The 24,623-nt window shown below is 44.1% G+C and overlaps 1 protein-coding gene across 6 annotated transcripts in view; it reads right to left on the reverse strand.

Annotated features, from left to right (window-relative positions):
• Positions 1–15,132, reverse strand: part of gphnb (gephyrin b) — an 87,607-nt gene extending 72,475 nt beyond the window's left edge. For all 6 annotated transcript variants that reach the window (XR_009931011.1, XM_062468407.1, XM_062468406.1 and 3 more), the window contains exon 1: positions 15,010–15,132. Coding sequence is in view for 5 of the 6 variants with exons in the window: in XM_062468407.1 (XP_062324391.1) it covers positions 15,010–15,073 (64 nt within the window). In the remaining variant the exon portion in view is untranslated. The remainder of the gene's footprint in view (positions 1–15,009) is intronic.
• Between the last annotated feature and the right edge of the window lie 9,491 nt (positions 15,133–24,623).

The following is a 24,623-nucleotide window of genomic DNA, read 5'->3' on the forward strand; positions in this document are numbered from 1 at the left end:
GTATTGGGGCAGCTAATCAGATCAGGTATTGATTGGTGTTCATGGAGAAGGCCTTTAATGTGCTCCCAGTAATTCGATGGTCTCTTAGAGGAATGGAGACAACCAGGGAGGGGGAGAGGGGAAGACAACCAGGGAGGGGGAGAGGGGAAGGGAAAGGGTTTTAACTCCAGGTTGAGGTTAGGCTTAGGGGGGTCACGGTTAATTTTATTGACGTTAAACTGGAGTTACTGGCAGGCTTTCATCCACAGATTTGATGGTTGTCTATGTCTTGTACAGTACAGTTCTCTTAACGGACGTGCAGATTCATGAACAAGGCCATTCTGTGGAAGTCCCAAGCCTTGTTTGGACAGGCATGCCTCCAGAGGTACAGTTGTCAGCTTGATTAACAATAACAGGAGCGAGAATGTATTGTGACACACTGTGCATTAAGTGGCGAGTTGATCTAAGCTGCATCTCCGCTTGTCTCGGGGGCACCAGGGGTTGAGCCCCCCCACCTCCACTCCCACCCCCCACCCCACTCTCCCAGCTGGCCTCCCCATGACCAGCATCCAATCCGAGTGTAGAAATCCCATTTCATGCCAGCGATGCATTGGCGAGGCAAAACAAAGGCCGATTAGCCCAGCTGCGGCTTTAGCACGCCGACAATCATCGTGAAATCAGCAGAACGGCAGCGAGGCAGAAACTCGGCCACTCCAACGATGCAGCACGCACCACAACATTATGCAAATGCTACATATGTATCACAACAAGTGACTGTCGCTTCACTACAGTCAGAGGAAAGGATTCTGTAGGGTCTATAAGTCCTTTTCTTTCCCAATGAGTTGACAGGGAAGACGTGTGTCATTAAAAGTGCTCTAGCGGTGTAAAAAGCTAAGTTAAATTCCCATAGAAGGAATGTTGAGAGAGAGAGAGAGAGAGAGAGAGAGAGAGAGAGAGAGAGAGAGAGAGAGAAGGGGGGGGGGAAGAGGGAGAAAGAGCGAAAAAGAGAGAGGGAGGGAGCAGTGATACTTGATGGTGTATTCAGACATGGAGGCTGATGGGCAGAGTCACCACACCCTGTCCTAAGCCAACATCATCCATTATTGGTTCTCTTCACAGTAAAATTCTTCAACTGAATTTGCCTTAGGAACCTTTCCTTTTCCAGGTTGTTTACGCTCATTTTCAGGAAGAGATACTATACACCACAGTTGCTGTTGCTGTTAACGTGTGTTATTTTTGTGTGTTTTGAGTCGACGTGTTTTAATGCGTAATTGTATGCGTGCTACTCCACTCCCCTTATTTCCCAGGGAGGTAGGCCTTGGGATCTTCACACAGATACACACACAGATAAACACACACACTCTCAGAGTGCCCCGGGCCCAGATGCACTAATGAAGCAGCCAGTAAGCAGCCACCTTCATTACATTCAATCCTCTGGACGAAGTCAGCAATTACATCACCGTTTCCCTCTGTCAGAACACAGAAGCTGCACAGACTGTCTCTCTCTCTCTCTCTCTCTCTCTCTCTCTCATTCTGTCTCATTCTCTATCTCACGTTCTTTCTCTCTCTCTGTCTCTCTCACACACAAAAAAAAACACATACAGACACACATACTTCCACTAAACACACCGACACACAGACATCCGCTCACACAGGCAGTTGGCCTGCTTCTCAGGACCTCTCCTTGCTAAACTCATTGAAGGATGAGCTCCTGTTTACCATGGGCGGTTGTTTGGCTCCGGCTCATCTCTGTAACACCACTCCTCTAATAGAGAACAGGACAGAACAGGACAGGAGGGGAGGATAGGACAGGATAGGAGAGAACAGAACAGGGGAAGATAGGACTGTATTGGATAGGACAGGAGAGGACAGGGGAGGATAGGTCAGGAGAGGACAGAATAGGAGAGAGGAGACAAAAGGATATGTAAGAGGAGAGTGTGTAAAACCAGACGAGAGAAGCCTCATATACAACAAACAACAGACTGGAAACCCTTTCTACTGTTTCTACTTCAAACGGTAAAAAATGACTCACACATTACATGTATCTGGGGCTAAGATGAGGCCATAAACATTTGATGTCCAGGTGACACAATCTGAGAGGGTTTTGTGATTCTGAAGAGGGGTGAGGAGGGAACAGGGTGGGAAAAGCAGGAGATTGAATAATGAATCGCGAGACAGAGGAGAGAGAGAACACCTTGGCCTCACACAGGCCAGTCAGCCATCAAACACACTCATTAGGAGCGTTGGCCCTCTCCATTATTCACTCTTACATGTTCCCTTCTTCCTGCACACCGCCTCACAGTGACGGGGAGATGGGGAGAGGTGAGGAGAGACAGGCAGAGAGAGAGCTCCAAGAAAGAAAGAAGGAGAGAAAGGTGATGAGATGGTGTGTAACCAAAAATAGTCTCAACAAGAGGCAGAAAGACGCAGAAGAGCAAGAAGAAAAAAGAGAAAGAGAGAGAAAGAGAGAGGGTGGGTTAAAAGAAGGACGAGAGGCAAGAAGAGAAGGGGATCTTAAGTATCATGCATTATCAAGCATTTTGAACTACCATTCATAAGCAATTGATTAGCCAAATTGATGTAAATATAAATTATGTATGACTATGCAAAGAACTGATATAATTACTATCAATATTTTGAATTATGCATGCAATCAGTCGGCCCATTCAATGGCAACTGTAAACACACTTTGTGAAGCAATTTATCTCATCTGAGGTAAAAGCAGATCCAGGACAAATATTAAAGAAAAAAACTAACATCTGTCATTGATTCTCTTGGTCAGGCGATATCCTTTTGTCTGTATAAAACAAGATTTTGTATTTTCAATATGCTACAGGTCAGCTTTTTTTTAAAGAATATACAGACTTCCTTTCTGCCGCCAGAGTGGAGGATCCATTCCTGGAAGCATGTGTCAGACATCGATCAGCACATCGCACCTCGCGCTAGCCAGCGTTCAGTGGAAGGAGGAGGGGTCTGGACAAGTGACAAGCCAATAGACACTCTGGCAGGGTGACAAAGAGGAAACCACCGTTGCCAATGGTGACAGCCAGCAGTCACGTCGCGGCTCACTGTTACAGCGCTCGGAGGAAGAGGTGGACGGGCAGGGGGTGGGGGCACCGGCAATCACAGACGCACTATTCTTGGAGAAGAACCTCTGATTTGATGTCACGTCCTGTCACTGAGCTGGTCTCCATACGCCAGCCAGAGTCTTTCTGTAAATAATTCCAGTAAGACATCTGCTCTGTTGTCATGAGTTGTCTCTGTTTTTACTTTCTCTCAGTTTTTATTTCTCTCTCTTTCTCTCTCACTCTCTCTTTCTCTCATCTTTCTTCCCCCTGCCACCCTTTCTCTTTTTCTTTCTCAATCTGGAGAAAACAAAAACAAATGTCAGAGCACTGAAAAACAGACGGATGTTGACAACTGAGATTAGGTATCTTTCTCTGAGGAACAGAGGCAGGGCTGAGAGAGAACATGAGGCACCAGCAGATTTAATAGCTGCTTCACTACCGAACAGATCTGAGACCTCCTCTGTCTCTTTCTCGTCATTCTCTAGTTCCTGCCGAGCCCAGCTGAGCCGCACACAGCTTTGTGGTACCATGGTGGTGGTGTTACTAGGGCTGCTATACACACACACACTGTACATCTGCATGCATACACATGGACACAAACACACGCAGACACACTGCACATTTGCATGCATATAGATACACACACACACACTAGTGTTGTCATGATACCAACATTTTCGATGACAATACCAAGTTTAGTTTCACGATACTCGATACCGAAACAATACTTAAAACTGATACGATACTGATTCGATACTCGATAACTAATAGATCACAAACAGACAGTCCACATGGGTTGATCAGATTTTCGAATTAACAGCCAAAACGACAATGATTCTACCAACAGACCATTTCCACTTAAACGTTACTCCAGCAACCCAACCTTTTATTTACCACAGGCATTTTGTGAACTACAGTATAGGCAATGCTATGTTCGCAAAATTTATGATGGGAGTGTCTTTTTTAATTGTCTGTTCTGTCTGAGCCACCTTAGGGCCTACATGTAGCTAGCTCATAGCTCTACTATGCTACTCAGCTAGTTTTAAAAAGCACCAAAATGAGACCCCTAAATAACTGTACATTTACATTTAGCAGACGCTCTTATCCAGAGCGACTTTCAGTAAGTACAGGGACATTCCCCCGAGGCAAGTAGGGTGAAGTGCCTGGCCCAAGTACACAACGTCATTGTTCACGGCCGGGAATCGAACTGGCAACCTTCGGATTACTAGCCCGATTCCCTAACCACTTAGCCACCTTACTCCCAGTAGCTTAATATATTTGTCGTTTTGGAACTCACATTTTCAAATATGCTTGCTTGTCATGCTATTTACGATACAGTAGGTTAGGCCTGACATAGGCTACATATTTCACCATCCTACCAGCTGGCTAGCCAGCTAGCTGATTCACTAACCTGTCATTTTTAGTACTAGGTCGTGTTGTCTGTCACTGAGGTGCTTGGCGAGGTTAGAAGTATTTCCTCCCTTGCACAACACTGTTTTATAACAGATTTTACAAATAGGCTTTGTAACGTCTGTGGGTTTGCTGTCAGAGTCGGCTCTCTAGGCAAAGTAGTCCCACAGTAGACTCCGGAAGCCTGTTTGACCTAAATACCGAACATTGGGAAATTATAATACCGTACTGTTAATGACAAAAAAGGATAGAAAAGTAACAATATTTTGGTATGCCGTGCAACACTAACACACACACACAAACACACACAGGACACGCAGTCTAAGACTGGAACACACCAGCACACAGTCAACACAGACTATGGTGACAGAGGAATGAAAATGCTTGTCTTGCAGTGTGAAACAATGCTGATTATGTCTCTTAAGTATTGATCCTCTTCTAAATGATCAGTCCTCCCCAATAACTCAATTTCCTCTATATTTTACAGAAAAGAATAGTATTCACAGTATGTGGCGCCCCATGTAATCTTATGTATTTTTTTGTGCTGTCAGTTAAACGCGTTATTAGGTGCATTCGACATGGACTGCGGCTGCATGAAACGACCGGCTAGAGTAGCTGCTTGCAGTCGGGGAGGAGTTGAAAACATCTCTGTAAAGTCGGACATTCCAGCTTCTCGTGGTTTGCTGCGTTGACGTCAGTCATGGCCGATCAAGCGCTGTTTGCTTACTTTACTTTATTTATAATTAAACTTAGTATTTCCGTTAGTGAAAAGGCGGACTAAAACCCTTTCTTCAACACATTTTTTATTCAATTAAACTGTTTGGTCCGGATTTGAGCGTTGGCGAAACTGAAGGTGTCAGAATAATTACAAAACACACGTCAAAGTTGTCGTGTGTGAATCAGGCCAATCATGAAATAGCTGTGTCGTCGTTAGAACCCTTGCAGTTGCTCTTGAGAAAATGCGCTCGGCTACACAGCCGGCAGTTCTCGAATCGATCTCACGGTACTTTGATGGCTACGTCACAGTGACCTAGCCTCGGCGCCATCTCAAGTCGGACAAAAAGTCTAACCAGAATTCACTGTTTCAAGTCAGCCGCCTGACCGCTGCATGAAGTCAGTTCATGTCGAATGCACCTATTAACGGTGTTAACGCAAACCCTTTTTAATGTTGATAAGAGCATTAAAATGAGAAAAAATTATGGGACAAAAAGAAATCAAGGGGCATTTAGAATAAATAAAAATGTGCGATTAATTGCGATTAATTGCGAGTTAACTATGACATAAATCGCGATTAAATATTTTAATAGTTTGACAGCACTAGTATATTTGTAATTACATTGTGTTTTTTTAACGGACACTTTCATTCAAAGTGATAAAAAGAGACATCCAAAGTCAACAAACTCATCACACAAACCATAGTCCATAGTCAATAACACTTGAATGCCATATTCTCTAAAGCTCCTCGGCTGTGCTTGTAACATGGAGAACAGGCCCAGCCCACCCTGTCTTTTGGAATATAAATAACTGTGTGTGTGTGTGTGTGTGTGTGTGTGCATGCATGTGACTGCAATATATGCTGGCTGATGACCTGTCCACTTGGAGTAGAACATGAGAGAGATGTTCATGTCAGAGCTCCCTCAGATGTGCAGAGATAAAACGGTGAAGAGCCCAACTGGCCTCCATTTGTGATTAACACCCAGAGCCAGGACAGGACATGGCAGAGGACAGGAGAGGTAAAGAGAGCAGATGAGAGCAAAGGAAAAGAGGAGGGAAGAAAAGCGGAGAGGAGGAGAGGAATAGTAGAGAAAACAGTTGAGAAGATGAGTGGAGAGGAAGAGAGGAGTGGAGTAGATGAGAGTAGAAGAGGAGGGGATGATAATAGAGGAGATGAGGAGAGGAGATGAAAACTTCTACTTTCTCTCCCTATCATTAGTCCATTCCTCTGCTCCTGTCATTGGTTGTTACAGAACGGATTCTGATCCACTCAATATTGACCAATCATTGCTAGAGAAGGACACAAGGAGCACCAATCAGACAGAAAATACGTCTTTGGGAGAACTATCTCTGGTATCCTTGAGGGTTTAGGTTGGTGATAGATACTAATCTGTGGACATCTTTGAAGCCCTCTTTAACATTGCTTGTAAAAATGGCTGAACAAATTAAACTTAATTTGAAAATGTTATGTAATCAAGCACGCCTGAGATAATCCACTTGTGACAATTGTAGACTCAAGCAAACACGAATGATGGACACGAAAATGTTGACCCTATTCCAGTACCTAAACTTTTGAGGCATTCATTCACTAAAAAACTATTATGTTCTACATCTCATCTTATCAAAAACCCTCACCTTAGAGAATGCTTATTTTGAGAAATGGTCATAAAGCACTGTATGCCAGCCATACTCTCAATCACCTCCTCATTTTGACATGGGGAGTGGAACTCCAGCCCCCATAATACACTTCTCTGGAGGGTTGATAAGAGCCTATCAGAGTAAAGGAGATTCAGTCCATCCATCCACTAAACAGTGCATGCCTCTTCTCACAACCCCCGTCACCAATTAAATAATACTTAACTACAGGAATGATGGACTTCTATGGGCTACTGAGCAGAGAGAGGGGGGACAGGTGGGATACAGAGAGGTTATGAAGGGAGTGGGGGATACAGAGGGGTGATAGAGAGAGAGAGAGAGAGAGAGAGAGAGAGGGGGGGGGGTGATACAGAGGGATTTGTGGGTGGTTGAGGGAGGAAGAGAGGGGGGACATAGTGGGGTAAGAGAGGGAGTGGGGGGATACAGAGGGGTTGGGTGGGGGGTCGGTGGATGGAGGGAGAGAGAGAGATGATGCCTCCCCCACCTGCACTGCTCGGAGCTGGAATAATTCCTTTGCAGTGAAGACTTAATTCTCATTCTGTGTCCGTGTCCCTGATCCCACATTGTCTATTCTGGTCATGTGGTCTCTCCCTGCTTTACTGCTGTCCACTGTGACCATGTGGCTGTGCAGATTTGTGTGTTCTTTGCAGAAGGAGGGAAGGAGGAGCGAAAGAAAGAGAGAATGTTTTGTTGTTATATGGTATTTACATTTAGTCATTTAGCAGACGCTCTTATCCAATGCGACTTACAGTAAGTACAGGGACATTCCCCCCGAGGCAAGTAGGGTGAAGTGCCTTTCCCAAGGACACAACGTCATTTTTCACGGCCTGAATCGAACCGTCAACCGAACCGTCAACCGTCAATATTCTGATTAATAGCCCGATTCTCTAACCGCTCACCCATCTGACCCCCCTGGTATCCATGGTATGATATGGTATGTTTGCTTTTGCGATGCCAATAAAGCACCTGAAATTGAAAGAGAGAGAGAGAGCAAGAGAGAAAGAAAGAAAGAGGTGGGGGCAGACAGTACGTGTTTTTTCTATAAGTTCCGAAAAGACTCCTTGACTACCATACTGACACCTTAGCATGATGCAAAAACAGAGACAATGTCCCTACAAACCTACAGTAAAATGGCCTGTACTAGCTATTGCACTACATACAGTCAGAATAATTGGCACCACTGGCAATGATTAGTAAAAATGTATGAAAATGTCACCTTTTTGTAATTTAGCTTCATGTCACTATGGAAAAAACTACAACAATCCAATGTTCTATTTATGTAAATTAGTTTCATAGGAAAAAAAATATGTCAACAATAAATAATAATTGTTAATGAAACCATGTGTGCCACAATTATTGGCACCCCTACATTTAATACTTTGTACAACCTCTGTTGCCAATAAAACAGCACTAAGTCTTCTCTTTAACATCTATTAAGGTTGGAGAATACAGAGCTAGGAGAGCATTCCTCTTTACAGAATCTCTCCAGATCATCCAGGGTCCTAGTTCCTCCCTCTTCAGCTCAGCCCACAGGTTTTCAATGGGGTTTAGATCAGGGGATTGAGATTGGACATGACGGAAAACAGATTTTGTGTTAAGTTAACCATTTTTGTATTGATTTGGACGTGTGTTTTAGGATCATTGTCCTGCTAAAAGTTCCAATGAAAACCCAGTTTTAGTTTCCTGTCATAAACAGCCAGATTCGGGTAAAAAGATTAAAATATCCTAGATCAAAATATCTTTCAGGTAGTTCATTTACCCTAACAAGGTTTCCAGGGCCTTTGGAGGCCAAACAGCCAGACAACATCACAGAACCTCCACCATACTTTATTGTGGGGATCAGCTTCTCTTCAGTATAGCCATCCTTCTTTCTAGGCCAAACCCACCCTGAGTGTTTGTTGCCAAACAGGTTAATTTTATTTCATCTAGCCATAGAACACCGTTCAAGTCAAAGTTCCAGTAGCATGTTGCAAACTCCAGGCGTTTATGTTTGTGTTGAGGTGACGGGAAATGCTTTTTTCTGACATGCCTTCCAAATTATCTGCTGGCATGGAGGTGGCATCTAATGGCACTTATTTGCTTTTCACAATGTATGCTTCATGTTTTGGCTACCCACAATGTTTTTGGGGCTATCTCGTTGTTTATGATCAGTGACCTATGCACTTTTGTAAAGCTCTCTCTTGGAAGTCACTTTGGATAAAAGCACCTGCTAAATGAATAAATGTCAATCTAACTAGAGAGGGTACAATTTCTGGGGAAATTGTAGGGTGTGCTTGCTTGCATCGGTTGCAGATGGGTCCGTTTATTAACTGTAAATTTTACAACTTACAGTATATTTTTGTAGCCTGGCTGCCAGCCCAACTTCGTCCCGCCCACAAAAAAATTTGGTCAGGAAGTTGGGTCTGGAGGGTCTCGTATTGGGGACAACTACAGAAAACCAGAATCTGGGCGGACCAATGAAATTGCCAGGGCGGGCTTTATACGATGATGGACAGATGATCAACAGTAACGTAATCACCCACGTCACAAAAGAGCGCTTAAGTTGAATTCGTTTTGAACAAACATGGCTACCGCTGGAGATCTGGGATGTTATGATTCTGCCATCGAGTCTGTTTTAGAAGACATCGACAGCGCATTAATTTTGAAAGAGGAACAGAGAAACGCAATCAAGGCATTTGTCGATGGAAAATATGTTCTTGCCGTCCTTCCTACGGGATTCGGTCAAAGTTAACATACTACGTTGCTCAGATTGGTTGTAGATCTATCCAATTGAGCGAAGAGGCATTTGTTTTCCAGGTTTGTTTGAAACACGCCCCATAGTCACAGCCCAACGGAGAGTTCTCAGACTCATATTCTGACTAGAATTATGAGTATGACAACGTCAGGCTAATATTTTTGTATATTTTATATAAAAATTACTACTTATTATTTATGAAGATTGCATAGATTTAAAAGCATAGCCTACATTTGTTGTCTAGAATGTCCCTGTACTTACTGTAAGTTGCTCTGGATGAGGGTATCTGCTAAATGACTAAATGTAAATGTAGAATGAACCTAACCTATATTACTCAAACGTCACCTTAAGTTTTTCCCTTCTAGTGATATTTTCAAACATTTAGCCCACCTCATATTTCATTCATTCATTAAGAACCCCCTTAGAAACAAGCTGAACCCCCTTGAAACAAGCTGAAACACCTTGAAACAAACTATTTTAAGTAACAACGTTGTCAACAAGCAGTACCATCAGCTAACTGAAAATATGCCCCCAAAAACGTATATACGGTTGACATTTATTTAGGGGAAAATCACTCATTCCAAAAAAAGCTCACTAGTAGCGATCATTGTCAGTAACAACCATAGACTTATTATATAGGTAACAACTCAAAATGCAATGTAGCCCTGTGTGGAGAAGCTGACCCCCGTAAATTGTACTATACTACCGCTGTGTTCTAGCCTGGGTGCCAGCCGAACTTAGCCCCGCCCACACAAAAAATTGGGTTGGGTAATAGTTTTCAAGACTTGGTGACCAGAACATGCTATTTCCTTAGTAATTCTCCAACAGTGATCCATGGGATTTTTTGCCTCTTTAACCATCCTCCTCACTGTGCATGTGGCCAAAATAAGCATGGGTACTCTTCCAGGCATGTTTGTAACAGTTCCAGGTGCTTTGAGCTTTTTAAGTATTGGTAGATATGGGTCTTTTCAGGTGAGTATTTTTTTAATTTATTATAACCATTCGCTGACTTATGAAGCTCAACACACTTTTCCCTCATTTGATTTGTGTGTTTTCTTATCTTTCCAACGTTGATGTATGAATAAGGGAATATTACCTCTGTGTCACGTCACGTCTGAGTCATGAATTACTGCTTGTAGTTCTTAAACACTCTGATCGACTTTAAAAATATAAGTCAAATATAAAGGCTTCAGTTGCCTTTTGTTCATAAGAATTTCTAGGGGTGCCAATAATTGTGGCACACACGGATTCATAAAAGTAATAATTTCGTGTTGACAGATTTCTTTTCTAAAAATACATTTACTTCATTTGAAAGTTTGATTTTTCAAATTGATTTCAATGTGATACTAAGCTTAGCTGTAAAAAAGTGTCATTTCAGCCCCTGCGTCATTCATAGCCGACACAACCCAGAAGAAGATCGCTCCATAAATTGTCATACTAGCCGTTCAGTGACAGATGACAGCGTCTCCTAATTCTGGTCAGGACTGTCTGGCATTCAACTCACTTTTTCCTCTCTCTCTCTCTCTCTCTCTCTCTCTCTCTCTCTCTCTCTCTCTCTCTCTCTCTCTCTCTCTCTCTTTCTTCTCTCTCTTCTTTCTCTGTCTCCCTCTCTTCTATCCCTCTCTTGCTAGCTGATGGTGCCTGTTCCTGCCTCCCTGTGGTGGTCTTTAGTCCCAGAGCTGCTAAGGTGAGTTTGAGACAACCTCCAGAGATTAAACTATGTGGAAAAAGAGATTAAACCTTTTTTTTTTACATCCACACGCAAATGCATACACATAACCAGCAATGCAGGCAGATGAACACACACGTACACACACAAAAGAAAACTACACACACACAAACCGCAAAGGCAGACAATGAGAATTTGAATATATTACATCCTGCATTGCTTGAATTTTCTCAGCTCTGTTCCCCACTATTTAACAGAGAGGGTAACCATCTCAACAACGCAAGGAATTCCCCACAGACCCCAAATCCCTTAACCTCCTCCCTCCCTCTGATAGTCTGTTCTCCATCTAGCTGAGCCCTCTCTTGGACCACTATGTAAGAACAGTAATAATAAAAAATTGCTGTGGACAGGCTTGAGAAAGATCTTAGAAGAACACAGAAATAAATGTTTCATTACCCAGTTGCAGAGCAATCTAAATTTAGATGTTGCCTCCGATTCATGTCATTTTTTCCTTTTAAGATATTTTAGGGCCTTTTCCAGCTTTGTTTTTAGAGTCAGTTGGAGACAGAAACAGGAATGCAGGGAGTGAGAGAGGGAAAGACATGCAGGAAATGACCCGGGCCAGACTATAATTCAAGCCCCTGCATCACATCCTCACCTTTAGTGGTACACGGTCTTACCCGGTGAGCCACTGGGGCACCCAGAATCATGTAATTTGTATATACATGTACATATGGAGTGATTCCAACACATATCTGAGCTTCCCAGACTTGGTACTGGCCAGAGACAATAGGAAAAGAGAGAGAGAGAGAAAAGGCGTGTGTTGTCTGCCGCAGAGTGGAGCTTCCCTTCCCAGGCTTCTCATTGGCCGGTTGCTACAGACTGCATGTCATCTATAGAGTGTGTCTATTGAGTACGGGCTCAACTTAACCCACACACTCTTAGAATCAGATTCAATGGGCCTGGCCAGGCTGTGGATTGAGCTCTGGAACACACAGACCCACACACACAAACATGCACCAACCAAATTCTGGTGTAAGCGTGTAGAATGCAGAGCACATACAGTACACAGGGTTTAAACACAGATGAACTAAATGGTTTTAGCACTGAGCCCTACTCTGTTCATGGGCGGGATGCATACACTAGCTATATTTGGGACTAGGGGATTTGCAAAGCTGTGTTTTTTCCACTAGAGCGGTATTATTGAATTAAAAGAAAGAACACACTTAAACACACAAACTACACACACAGCAAGGCTTGCAGAGGACCAATGAGGTCCTCCATAGCACACTGCAAGCAGGTGTGTGAGTGTGTGTACATGTGTGTGTGTACGTGTGTGTATGTGTGTGTGTGTGTGTGTGTGTGTGTGTGTGTCTGTGTGTGAGTGTGCCTGAGAAAGGTTGCCACACCCTCAGGCATGACCCCAGACAAAATAGACAATTCAAACTCACTCTAACAAGAAGAAACACAAGCTGGAACTTGCAAACATTGCACACACACACACACACACACACACACAGAAACGGATGCACAGACATGAGACTAAATCGTTTTCCATCATGCAAACACATACACACACAATACAGGCAGGCTCTGTGCAGGATGAAAAGCTTTTATCCAACCTAACAAAGCTTAATTTAGGAGGATGACTCTTGACAGTATGTTCAGATTTTTCAGATTCCCTATGACAACTTTCAAAGTAAGTAAATAGACAAATAAAAGCCCTTACATCACTGTCATGTAGCCCACTCCTACCACATAATCTAGCCCACTCCTACCAGATCATCTAGTAGTAGATGATCTGCTCCTGAACTCCCTCCCTCGTCCAGCCTCGATGGACTGTGTCCCGTCAGGAAGAAAGGTTTTAGAAAAATGACCATGGACTCAACTACACCCCCCCAACACCCTGCCTGGGGAGGAATCCCCCCCCCCCTTGCCTTTTGACCCCACCTCACCATGATGAAACCCTGGACCAAACAGCATTAGCATGCTGAGCAGAGAGCAGGCATGGGAGACCACTAACAGTGTAAGGCTTACATTATACAGTAAAGTATTGGTTAGTGTGGTATTTTCTCAAAGGAACAGCAGACCATGAACAATGTACCGTCAGAAGTGTATGTCAATGACAACATGGCTAGGGCTTCAATGTATCCTATTCAAAATCCAGATGGTAAAAACGCCTCTTGATTTTTTGACAGTAATCATGATCAGAGAAGATGACAGTTCAAATCAAACACTGGAACTCAATTTTAAAAAGCGGCATAGATGTTCTTCCCTAGCGCGTTTTACCTCTGCACCGACTTCCGTCTTCCAAAACATATGCACGCATAACCCACATGCAGTATGAATACCAAAAGGCAAACAATATGTGTTGGTTTCATTTGTGCCTGCCCCACTTCAGCATGTGTGTAGGAAATGTCACTACCGCTAGATCAAACTAGCAATCTGTCACTGTACGCTAGGGAATTGTGGATTTGTGTGACAGTGATACTGAGAAAAATGAACGCGTTTTGACGGTCTACATAATCGTGTTCGCTAATCCAAATAGGAAAACTCCAATCCTGGAGTGTATTAACCACCGTAGAGAAATGTAACGCAAAGCAGCATATAGCCTAGCCTAGCGCACTGATTTGTGACTCTCGATTTCAGCACCACGGGCAGCGCTCCTCTCTCGCTGGCTCTCTCTGTCTCTCTATCTTGCTCTCTCTCTCTTTAAAGCGTGAGGGGAGGAGGGGGAGTGAAGGGGGGAGCGGGGTTTCCCTGGCAGATTTCAGGATCTACAGTCATTCCTCCATTGCTACACATTACCAGCTTCCAAACGGAATTCCATAACGAAGAATGTCACAGACGATCACGAATACAAGGATATCATAAAAAATTCACCCGGCCCCACCATCACACTATGTTCGTTCTTCTCCAACACCTCTGTAATGTAAAAGCAACTGTAGCAGCCGTATCGGCGGATTTATTTGGCCACAACCATCTCGCTTTGAACATCCCTGTTTCTTTTCGTGACAGCATTCTTTTTTTCATAAGAGAAACATTCATAAAAGGGACACGACAAATAGAACTCCCTCTAAAAATAACACTCACTGGCTTTAAATGTTTGTTTTAAGCGTTTCCCTTCGGGAAGCCGACAGTCAGCGTTGAAGGATGTCTGTATTTAGTGACATGTCACGCATCCGAGATTACCCGTATTCTACCCACCAGCCGTGTCTCTGTCATGTTAACTTGGCTCTTAAATTGCAGCTGTCTTTCACAAATCAGTCACACATCCTCCAATGCCTGCATGGCCATGGTATTCTCAAAATTAACACAGGTATTTGATGCCCTCAAATCAGCTGTCAGTGGGCAACATTTAAAAAAACGCTGTTGTTAGTCGGGTGTCAATAACGGCAAGCATGTTTAACGCCACACAGTCAGCCGTATTTTCAGGTTTGACAAGCAGATACGAGACATGAATAATTCAATACACATAACTGAGATATTCATAGCAAAAACGCCCAAAACAGCTATGGCAGCGTATCTAACGGAACAGTCATATCTAGGATGTCCAAAGAAACTGGTCTGGTGAGAATAGATACTAGGCTTTAAATCACCGTCGACTGGAAAGGCGCTGACCATCACCGAAGCTGCAAAACCAGCAAGAGATTGAGAGAGCCACCACGCAAAATATACCGACGTCGCTCAGGAAGAGACTCAGCTGACAGTCAGTGGAAATTAATTTGTACATGCTTCTTCAGTGAAATATGAATCCCTCAGGGGGATTTTGCATTTACCTGTCAAGACTCCGACCCGGATTTGGTGGTCGTGGTTCGTTAAAATCATCCCGTCTGACGCCATGTTCAGCAGCGCTGTCGCCCGCACTGAGAACTCACGGCTGAGTCAAGAGCCGATCGCATCGAACTCAGGCGGAGGGGATGATGATGGGGAGGAGGGAAGGAAAGAAGAGCTAGGCAAAATAAGTGGAGTGTCGAATGTGCGATCAAGGCACCTCCAGATAGCAGGCCGCGCGCAAGCAAAAATGCGGGGGCTGTTTAAACCGCATATCACTCGGCTGGCCGTCTGCCATGATAGTAGTGTGGATTCCAGATTAATTCTCATGGAGACCACGATTGATTTCCTGTGAACACTTTCAAGGGAAACGGACAGGCTTTAAGCATTGCGCTGAAGGCCACCACCATTGGCGATTTTAGACCCTTTTGGGTCTAAAATCGCTAGTCAGCTCCCCTAAAATTTGTACTGTTTATTATCATTTGATGATGGTAGTTCATAAAGAAAGGGACATCCTTAGTTTTTTCATTCATTCAATTTTTGCATAATAATACATAAATGTATTAATTGTTATCCAGTGAAATTAGGGATTTATAGCAAGGGGGTTAGCACTTTTGCAAGGCACTGTATCCATGTCACATTCTCATTGGGGGCTGAGCACCCCTAAAGGTCTGATCCTAGAATCGCCCCTGGCCACCGCTCAATTTCCCCACCTCATACGTGTGATGTCAACCAGTGTATGGATCATAGGGAGATTAAAAGGCCGTTTGCAGCGCATGTAGCATGGCGACACATGGGTCTATGGAATAATAGTGGTGCTTGAGATGTATGGGCTGTGTATCTATATACAAAACCTCAAGATAATATCACAGTCTGACCTGTAAAAATGCAACTACATCCCAAGGCAAAAAGCCCTGCTTCTATTTTTAGTTTGACTGCATGCTTCCATGGTGTATAATTCCTCTTGTTTATTCTCATGGAAAAAACATCCTCCTGTTTCTGTTGGGATTCTATGGATATACATAATTCATGAACACACGTACATGAGCACAAAGACCCTGGCGGAAACTCTGGCGTCTCTTCAAGCCTGACCGCTCACTTGCTCAGAAACATTGTGTTGTGCTGTCATGATTAAGATTGTTGACACAATTTTATAAATGCAACTGTGTTTGTTCACCTTTGTTACTTGGTGAGCTCTCCTCCTACCATATGACCTTTGTATTGAAGCTAGCATCATCATGCCATGAATAGCTGTCCTCGCCACATCTGTCAGTCTATCAGCAGCAGGACAGGCCTGGTGTTAAATAGGCCATGTTAGTGTAGCCAACTCAGTTTGACCAGCTGGGGTTGCTGTGGAGTGAGTTCAGGGGGAGTGAGTCAGTGCAACCGGATTGAATTGGCTGAACTCTCTCCTCAGTACTGTACTGTCCACCTGTGTCATTGAAAAGCTAGCTGGCTAAATCGATGTGTCTGAGAGGTGGTTGTTGCACGCATGAGTCAGGAGTGGCCAGAGTTCGAAGTTGAACCCTGGAGTGGGGACACCTGTGACATTAGCATGTGGAAGAGAAAAGTAGACAGACTGCAATGGTCCACAGCTGGCAAAATTTCCTGGAATTATGGAATTCCCTAGTTACTGAGAGGGGGGAAGCGAGTGGGGAGAGAAGCATGCGGGCTGGAGATGTTGGGGACCCCATCTGGTGTGCAGACAAAGGTACGCATGCATAGAGAGAGAGTGTGTATGTATGTGTGTGGGAGAGAGACAAAGTGTGTGTGTGTGTGTGTATATGTTGACCTGATTATTGGGTAAGTTCACTCACACAGCCCATAGATTTTTATGTGAGGGGGTGAGAGTCCTGCCCCACTCCCCTCTAAAGCCCTCTCTCCATCAGTCAAAATGAGAAGGAGACCCCCCGCAAATGGAGGGCCGCAAGCCCTGGGACCCCCCAGGCTCCAGATGCAGGGGGGGGAGCCAGAGGACAGCAGCTTCACTGGCTGTTAGTGTTTGGCAATACTGGAAGAGTCCCCTCCTTCCTGCCTATAGAGAGATTTGGAGAACATCAGCAGATATACAGTTAGGTCCATAAATATTTGGACATTGACACAATTTTCATCATTTTGGCTCTGTATACCACCACAATGGATTTGAAATGAAACAATCAAGATGTGCTTTAAGTGCAGACTTTCAGCTTTAATGTCAGGGTATTTACATCCAAATCAGGTGAACGGTGTAGGAATTACAATACATTTTATATGTGGCCCCCCCCTTTTTAAGGGACCAAAAGTAATTGGACAATTGGCTGCTCAGCTGTTCCATGGCCAGGTGTATGTTATTCCCTCATGGGAGTTCGTTATTTCATTGACAAGGAGCAGATAAAAGGTCTAGAGTTCATTTCAAGTATGGTATTTGTGTTTGGAATCTGTTGCTGTCAACTCTCAATATGAAGTCCAAAGAGCTGTCACCATCAGTGAAGCAAGCCATCGTTAGGCTGAAAAATCAAAACAAACCTATCAGAGAGATAGCAAAAACATTAGGTGTGGCCAAATCAACTGTTTGGTACATTCTTAAAAAGAAAGAACGCACTGGTGAGCTCAGCAACACCAAAAGACCCGGAAGACCACGGAAAACAACTGTGGTGGATGACAGAAGAATTCTTTCCCTGGTGAAGAAAAACCCCTTCACAACAGTTGGCCAGATCAAGAACACTCTCCAGGAGGTAGGCGTATCTGTGTCAAAGTCAAAAATTAAGAGAAGACTTCACCAGAGTAAATACAGAGGGTTCACCACAAGATGTAAACCATTGGTGAGTCTCAAAAACAGGAAGACCAGATTAGAGTTTGCCAAAAAACATCTAAAAGAGCCTGTACAGTTCTGGAACAACATCCTATGGACAGATGAGACCAAGATCAACTTGTACCAGAATGATGGGAAGAGAAGAGTATGGAGAAGGGAAGGAACTGCTCATGATCCAAAGCATACCACCTCATCAGTGAAGCATGGTGGAGGTAGTGTTATGGCGTGGGCATGTATGGCTGCCAATGGAACTGGTTCCCTTGTATTTATCGATGATGTGACTGCTGACAAAATCAGTAGGATGAATTCTGAAGTGTTTCTGGCAATATTATCTGCTCAGATTCAGCCAAATGCTTCAGAACTCATAGGACGGCGCTTCACAGTGCAGATGGACAATGACCCGAAGCATACTGCAAAAGCAGCCAAAGAGTTTTTTAAGGCAAAGAAGTGGAATGTTCTGCAATGGCCAAGTCAATCACCTGACCTAAATCCAATTGAGCATGCATTTCACTTGCTAAAGACAAAACTGAAGGGAAAATGCCCCAAGAACAAGCAGGAACTGAAGACAGTTGCAGTAGAGGCCTGGCAGAGCATCACCAGGGACGAAACCCAGCGTCTGGTGATGTCTATGGGTTCCAGACTTCAGGCTGTCATTGACTGCAAAGGATTTGCAACCAAGTATTAAAAGTGACAATTAGATTTATGATTATGTTAGTTTGTCCAATTATTTTTGGTCCCTTAAAAAGGGGGGGGCCACATATAAAATGTGTTCCTACACCGTTCACCTGATTTGGATGTAAATACCCTGAAATTAAAGCTGAAAGTCTGCACTTAAAGCACATCTTGATTGTTTCATTTCAAATCCATTGTTGTGGTATACAGAGCCAAAATGATGAAAATTGTGTCAATGTCCAAATATTTATGGACCTAACTGTACCTCTCCTCCCCCCATCTGTACCCAACACACCCGCACACGCATAGCCCGTACATATGTAATGTCAGCATGCAATAGCTTACATGGAAGTACACATTTACCGCAAACCTATCATAAAGACTCCTAAGATTACATCCATACATATTCAAGCACACGTACACACCAGTGAACATACCACCATGTAATTCTCTCTGTAGAATATTTCTGTATCTTTACATTACATTTACTTAAATATATCTACATGACATACATACTACTCCCCCCCCCACACACACACACACATACTACTCCCCCCCCCACACACACACACACATACTACACCCCCCCCACACACACACATACTCTATTTCTCTCTGTCAGCACAGAAAAAGAGGGAAAGCCAACCTCCCTCCAGGGTGTGTGAAAGAGAGAGGGTGGTTACAAAAAAGGCGGACCATCATCAGGCGCAGTGAAAAAGGATGCAGGACATATTCCCCAAAGACCCATAAACCTTTACTTCTGCTCTAGCGAACCCCTGCTGCCAGCCTCTCTCAATATGCACCCCCCCCCCGCCCACCCCCCGTTCCTGAAAAGACAACAGCAGCTCCTGTAGTTAAATGCATGATAAAGCATACAACTGGAAGTTTTAACAGAGTTCTAAGTTAAACTTCCATTTTGTGAGCATGGTTATGTACCTCATTCAATTTATATGAGTCAAATATTTAATAGAATATTACATTCCAACAGAAATGGTCTTGATTAGCAAACAACATATTTGATAAGGGACTTTGAGAGAAAGCAAAAGTAATATTTAGTCTTTCTACTGACGCAGATACACATGGGTGTGTCTGGAGGGTGGCCCCAGAAAATAGATTGGCCAACCCAGTCGATGTCACAGACATTCACACACACTTCAACCAATTATAGGATAGGAGGGAACATTCTCTTCAAACTAAGAATAATATTTTTGGTGTGACAAAATCTGGCCTCTTTTTCAGAGGGGAAAGTGTACAGGGAAAATAATGATGGATCTCTGAAAGGAACAGCTGCCAACTAATTTAAGACTGATGCGAACGAAACAAAACTATTGTTGACATACAAATATTAATCAACAACATGTTTGGAGAAAATGCATTTTTGAGTAGGGGGGTGGTTGTTTTAGGGGAACAAGCAAAGGGGACACCGCTGGCAGACAGAGGTACCCATAATTGTGGAGACTGAGCTAAAGAGAGAAAGACAGAATTTACTATAGAAATGAATTAAAGAGAAATTAATTGCAAGAATGAATTGAAAAAGAAAAAGACAGAGAGAGAGGGAGGAAGAGAGCGAGAGAGCGTGCATAAGGCAGCATTTTGATGAGGGCAGGATCTCTGCCGACTCTCACCATTACAGCAGTAGGGAACGTGGCCCGAGGGCTTTGAAATCAAACCCATTACATCTGATTCTGGATTTCTCTCTGCTCTGAAATTAATGCAATGTGGACTTGCCTCCTTTAAAGCTGGCCAGTGTCGCATAGCATTGCCTCACAAAGAGCAGCATACATGGAGAGGAGGAATGAGGAACTACATCAGAGCTCCTCCGGTCAATGGGAAACTGAAGTGGTGGGGGGCAGGTGTAATCATTTTCATTTCAGTTATTTCTGAATTATTTGTAGAAACAGGGTTAGTGGCAGGGGAACGATAGCATGTTAAGTAATATATATTGGCGAAATTGTACCATTTGTGTAACATGCCATAAGAATATATATCATAGATATATACCCAAGCTATGCCTTGTAGACCATTTGCATAATTACCAGAATGGCATTTGAAAAGCTGAATGTCAGCATAAACAGCATTGGACACTGAACTACCCCAGGTCATTTTTTTGGGGCGTGTAATTGGCTTCTAATGCAGAATAGTTAAACACACAGATTTTTCTGCCCTTAAAGCAAAAAATCTTCTCCCGCTAATAGGCACAGCGCTGTATTCCAGAGTCCTCCTGGTGATTACTGGTCGGACACAAGGTTTGGAGTTTGGGAAGTGCTAAATTATGGATCAAAAAGTGTTCCCCTAGATTCTCCCCATATGTGTATCTCATCCTGTAGGGATCACTCCTCTCAGACACAGTATTTTTGAAACGTCATGTTCGTATCCAAGACGATGCGAGGCTAGTAAGGGTTTACGAAGCAGCTTGGCTAGAAGTGGAAAAAATGTGCAGCGTCAACCAATAATTAGCCTTAGTTTGGGGGGGCCTGGCTTGGTGTCACTCCAGTTGTAGTGGAGTGGGGTCAGATTGATCTCTGCTGTGGTTCTTTGCAGGCCTCTGTACTGTGTGTCTACCCCTCACCCCCCCTCTCCACACACCCTGTTACCCCATCGGCCCACTCCGTCTCTCTGCACTGACAGGTCTGTTATATTAACCAGCATGTGTGCTCATACAGCGAAGCAGCTCCTTGTCTTGTAAATGCCGGGTGAGTCCTTGTGCCACTGTTACTGCTGTGTCTGCCTGAGATGCGTAAAACGTCCTTTGCACTGGCGTCTGTCTCTTGTCATCCCGCCCGACAACTGCTTGGAGAAACGGCTGTCACCTGTCCTTCCAAGTGTTTCACTGCTGGACGGGTGCCTTGTTCAGAGAGAAGCCTACACTCTGGAGCATATAATCACACATCCCCTCACCTACCAGCCCCAGAAGTTGGAATGACTTTCAAGCTCTAGTGAGTACAGTGCAGGATAATTACTCTGGTGAGCTCATGTGGTTAGCATGTTGTTTGGGGGGGGGAGTACCTCAGAGCCATCAACTCTGTGGTAGAGAGGGAAGCGTGTGTTTGTGTGGTGGAGACAGAGCGATAGGTAGAAAAAGAGAGATTGAGAAATAAAGGGAAAGAAAGAGGGTGATAAAGAGAAAATGCTGGACCTGACAGGGCAGAGTCAGCAAGCTGAGATCAGTGGCACCACCTGATTAGTTTGGACAGAGAGCTCTCTCCAGGAGCCCCCTACACACACAACACACACACAGACTCACACACACACTCTGACACCTTATGGGGTGTAATCAGTGTCAGCGTAGCTGCACACAGAGCGTTCACCGCCTACCTGATACGGGTGAATTACGCGTGGGCTACTCTGGCGAGTTTTAGAAAGCATGGAATGGATAGCCTACTACACCTTACAGTTTGATTGAAAATTTGGTGTGCATATAAACAGGCGTAATTTTGGCTCATTACACTTGATAGGGCCTGCCTAGATGCGTGAGATCTTTTGGTAGGGTTAGATCACTTTTTAGAAATTTGTTTTGTGCCATTCATTTTCAGTCATTCACAGGCTTCAAACAATCCATGGATGGACTCGCATCCACCATGCTAAAATTGTAGTTAGCAATAATCATGACTAACAACACGAAGATGAATAACATATAGATTTTTCGAAAGACCTCACTCATCTAGGCGGGCAGGTGTTTGCAGGCGTTTCTGTGCTGTGCTGCACTGTATGCGAATGTTACGTACGCCTCCCGAAAGAGAGAACGCAACGCCCCACTGCGCACAAGAACCTTTGGACCAATGGTGGGGTATGGAGTCGTGGTGCAAAACAAGGGAAGCGAGGCCAACTCTGTCGTTAAACTGTTTATTAACTGTTTAAATAAACGTGCAGGGAAAAAGGGGCTGGGCACGACCAAAACAAAGAAAGCAAAACAACAGTTTCTATCTATGCGTTTTGCATATTAACCAGTGACACGTATTACACCTCATAATACACGCACACATACACACGCATGCTCACACAGACACAGGCACATGCACTCTCAATGACACATATACTATTGCAATATCCTGGTACATAAACACACAAAGTTGCAGCAACCACTACACACATAAGCAACAATGCAACATACAGTACACACACCTCAGCACAAATTTATAGCTATACTCCATCAACACAGCCACACTTCAAAGAGTACGTTCCAACAACACAATCTCCATAAGGATAAATTGCATAATAGCTTCACACTCAACATAACAAGTCTGGTGTTATGTGGTGGGAGTCAGGTGGCTGAGCGGTGAGGGAATCGGGATAGTAATCCGAAGGTTGCCAGTTCGATTCCCGGTCATGCCAACTGACGTTGTGTCCTTGGGCAAGGCACTTCACCCTACTTGCCTCGGGGGAATGTCCCTGTACTTACTGTAAGTCGCTCTGGATAAGAGCGTCTGCTAAATGACTAAATGTAAATGTAAGTCTTAACTCTGACCTCCGAGTGACACTGCGTGATTATATAACGATAATAGGGGAGAGAATCTGCATGATAATAGTTCTGCCAAGGCGTGCCGAATGAGGACGATCATGACCAAGATATAAAAAAAGATGATGAAAGACTCGCTACCATGCACATCCCAGAGCTACTGGAGCTGTTTTGGATGCACCAGAAAGCAGAGGATCTTGAATGATCCCCCTGTGAAACACCCAGCTTCGACATGATTCTGGTCCCACCAAGAACCAACGCAGGTGTCTCTCCTCCTCACAGCTGAAAGGCAGCCTCACGGTGTGGCTGTCTAAGCAGTCACCAGGCAGGAGGGACCCAGACTGGAGCCTGTACCTACATACACTTTTGTCTGAGGGACCTCTGTGGCCTGTCTGAGCCAGAGGCTGGTGGTAGGGTGGGTGGGGGAAGGAGTGTTAAGCTGTTTGCCGCTGCCATGTCATGTCTGTGCGTTAATGGGGGAGGGGGGGAGGGAGGGGTGAGCTCTCTGCACCAGAGAGATTCCGTGGGATGCGTGGTGCAATTTGATGAGTCTTTCTTGCTGCAGTGCGAGAAAGCGATGGAGAGGACAAGAGAGAAAAAGAGAGACAGCCTCGAAGAGTCCCCTCCCAGCAGAGCTGAGACACACATTTCCTCCCTTTGGCGGCCCTGTCACACACACACGCGCACACACTCTCACACACCTGCATGCTCACGCACACGGCAAGAGCGAAGTGCTTCGGTGACTTAGCATGGCGGATAAGGCTGCTCTGAGATTCAGATATATGCAACCTGAATGTTAACAACCCCTGGTGTACAGGGTGCCTGGGGGGGTCGTCTCTGCCTCTCTACCTCCACTCCACCTCCCTGCTCTGCTTCCTCACTCTACTTCTCTCTCTGTTCTCCATCCATCCGTCCATCACACTGTGGAGGAAAATGGGATTTCCTCTGTACTTATGTTACTCACGAATAAACAGAACTCTCACTAATCTATAGACCTTTTTTGGAACGTAAACAATAACAGATCAGTTTAGAACGTAAGGCCCTGAACTACATCCGGCTAGCGCGTTTCGTACATTAGTCGCTAGCTACTCTACCATCGAGTTAACATGACTAGCGCATATCACCATCAATTAACTGGCTGTGAATAGCAGCGATGCATCGAATAGTGTCCCCTAACCGACCCACTGGATCAGAATGTTATTTATTTTAGGCTATAATTTATTTTCAGCTGATCTGAAAATAGCCTTGATAGCCTACCTAAGGTAGAGCTACAGCTAATCTATCCCGATGTCTACCACTATTTCAAATAGTAGGTACCAATACAATTAGCCTACCAAATAGTATTTGATAGAGTGCGTTTACAGTAGTGGTGGGCATAGATTAATTTTTTTAATCTAGATTAATCTCACTGTAATCTTGGCGTTAATCTAGATTAATCTAGGTTAAAATGGCTAATTTGAATTCCGCCGAAGGCATTCTGAATATGTGTGCTACGCAAATAATGACTAAAAGTAAGTCTTTGAGAACGGGTTTCTCAAGCCAGGTGGCGCATTAGACCAGGAGCTCATCTCCTGTTTCCAAAATGCATCACAAACTGCTTGAGAAAGCTGTTCTACTATGATAATTGGCGATGAAAATAAATTATGTTCAATAAGATGTACTTGTGTTTATTAACTGTTTATTAGATTAGTTAGCTTGGC

This window comes from Osmerus eperlanus, chromosome 8 (assembly GCF_963692335.1).
Source record: "Osmerus eperlanus chromosome 8, fOsmEpe2.1, whole genome shotgun sequence".
Taxonomy (NCBI): Eukaryota; Metazoa; Chordata; class Actinopteri; order Osmeriformes; family Osmeridae; genus Osmerus; species Osmerus eperlanus.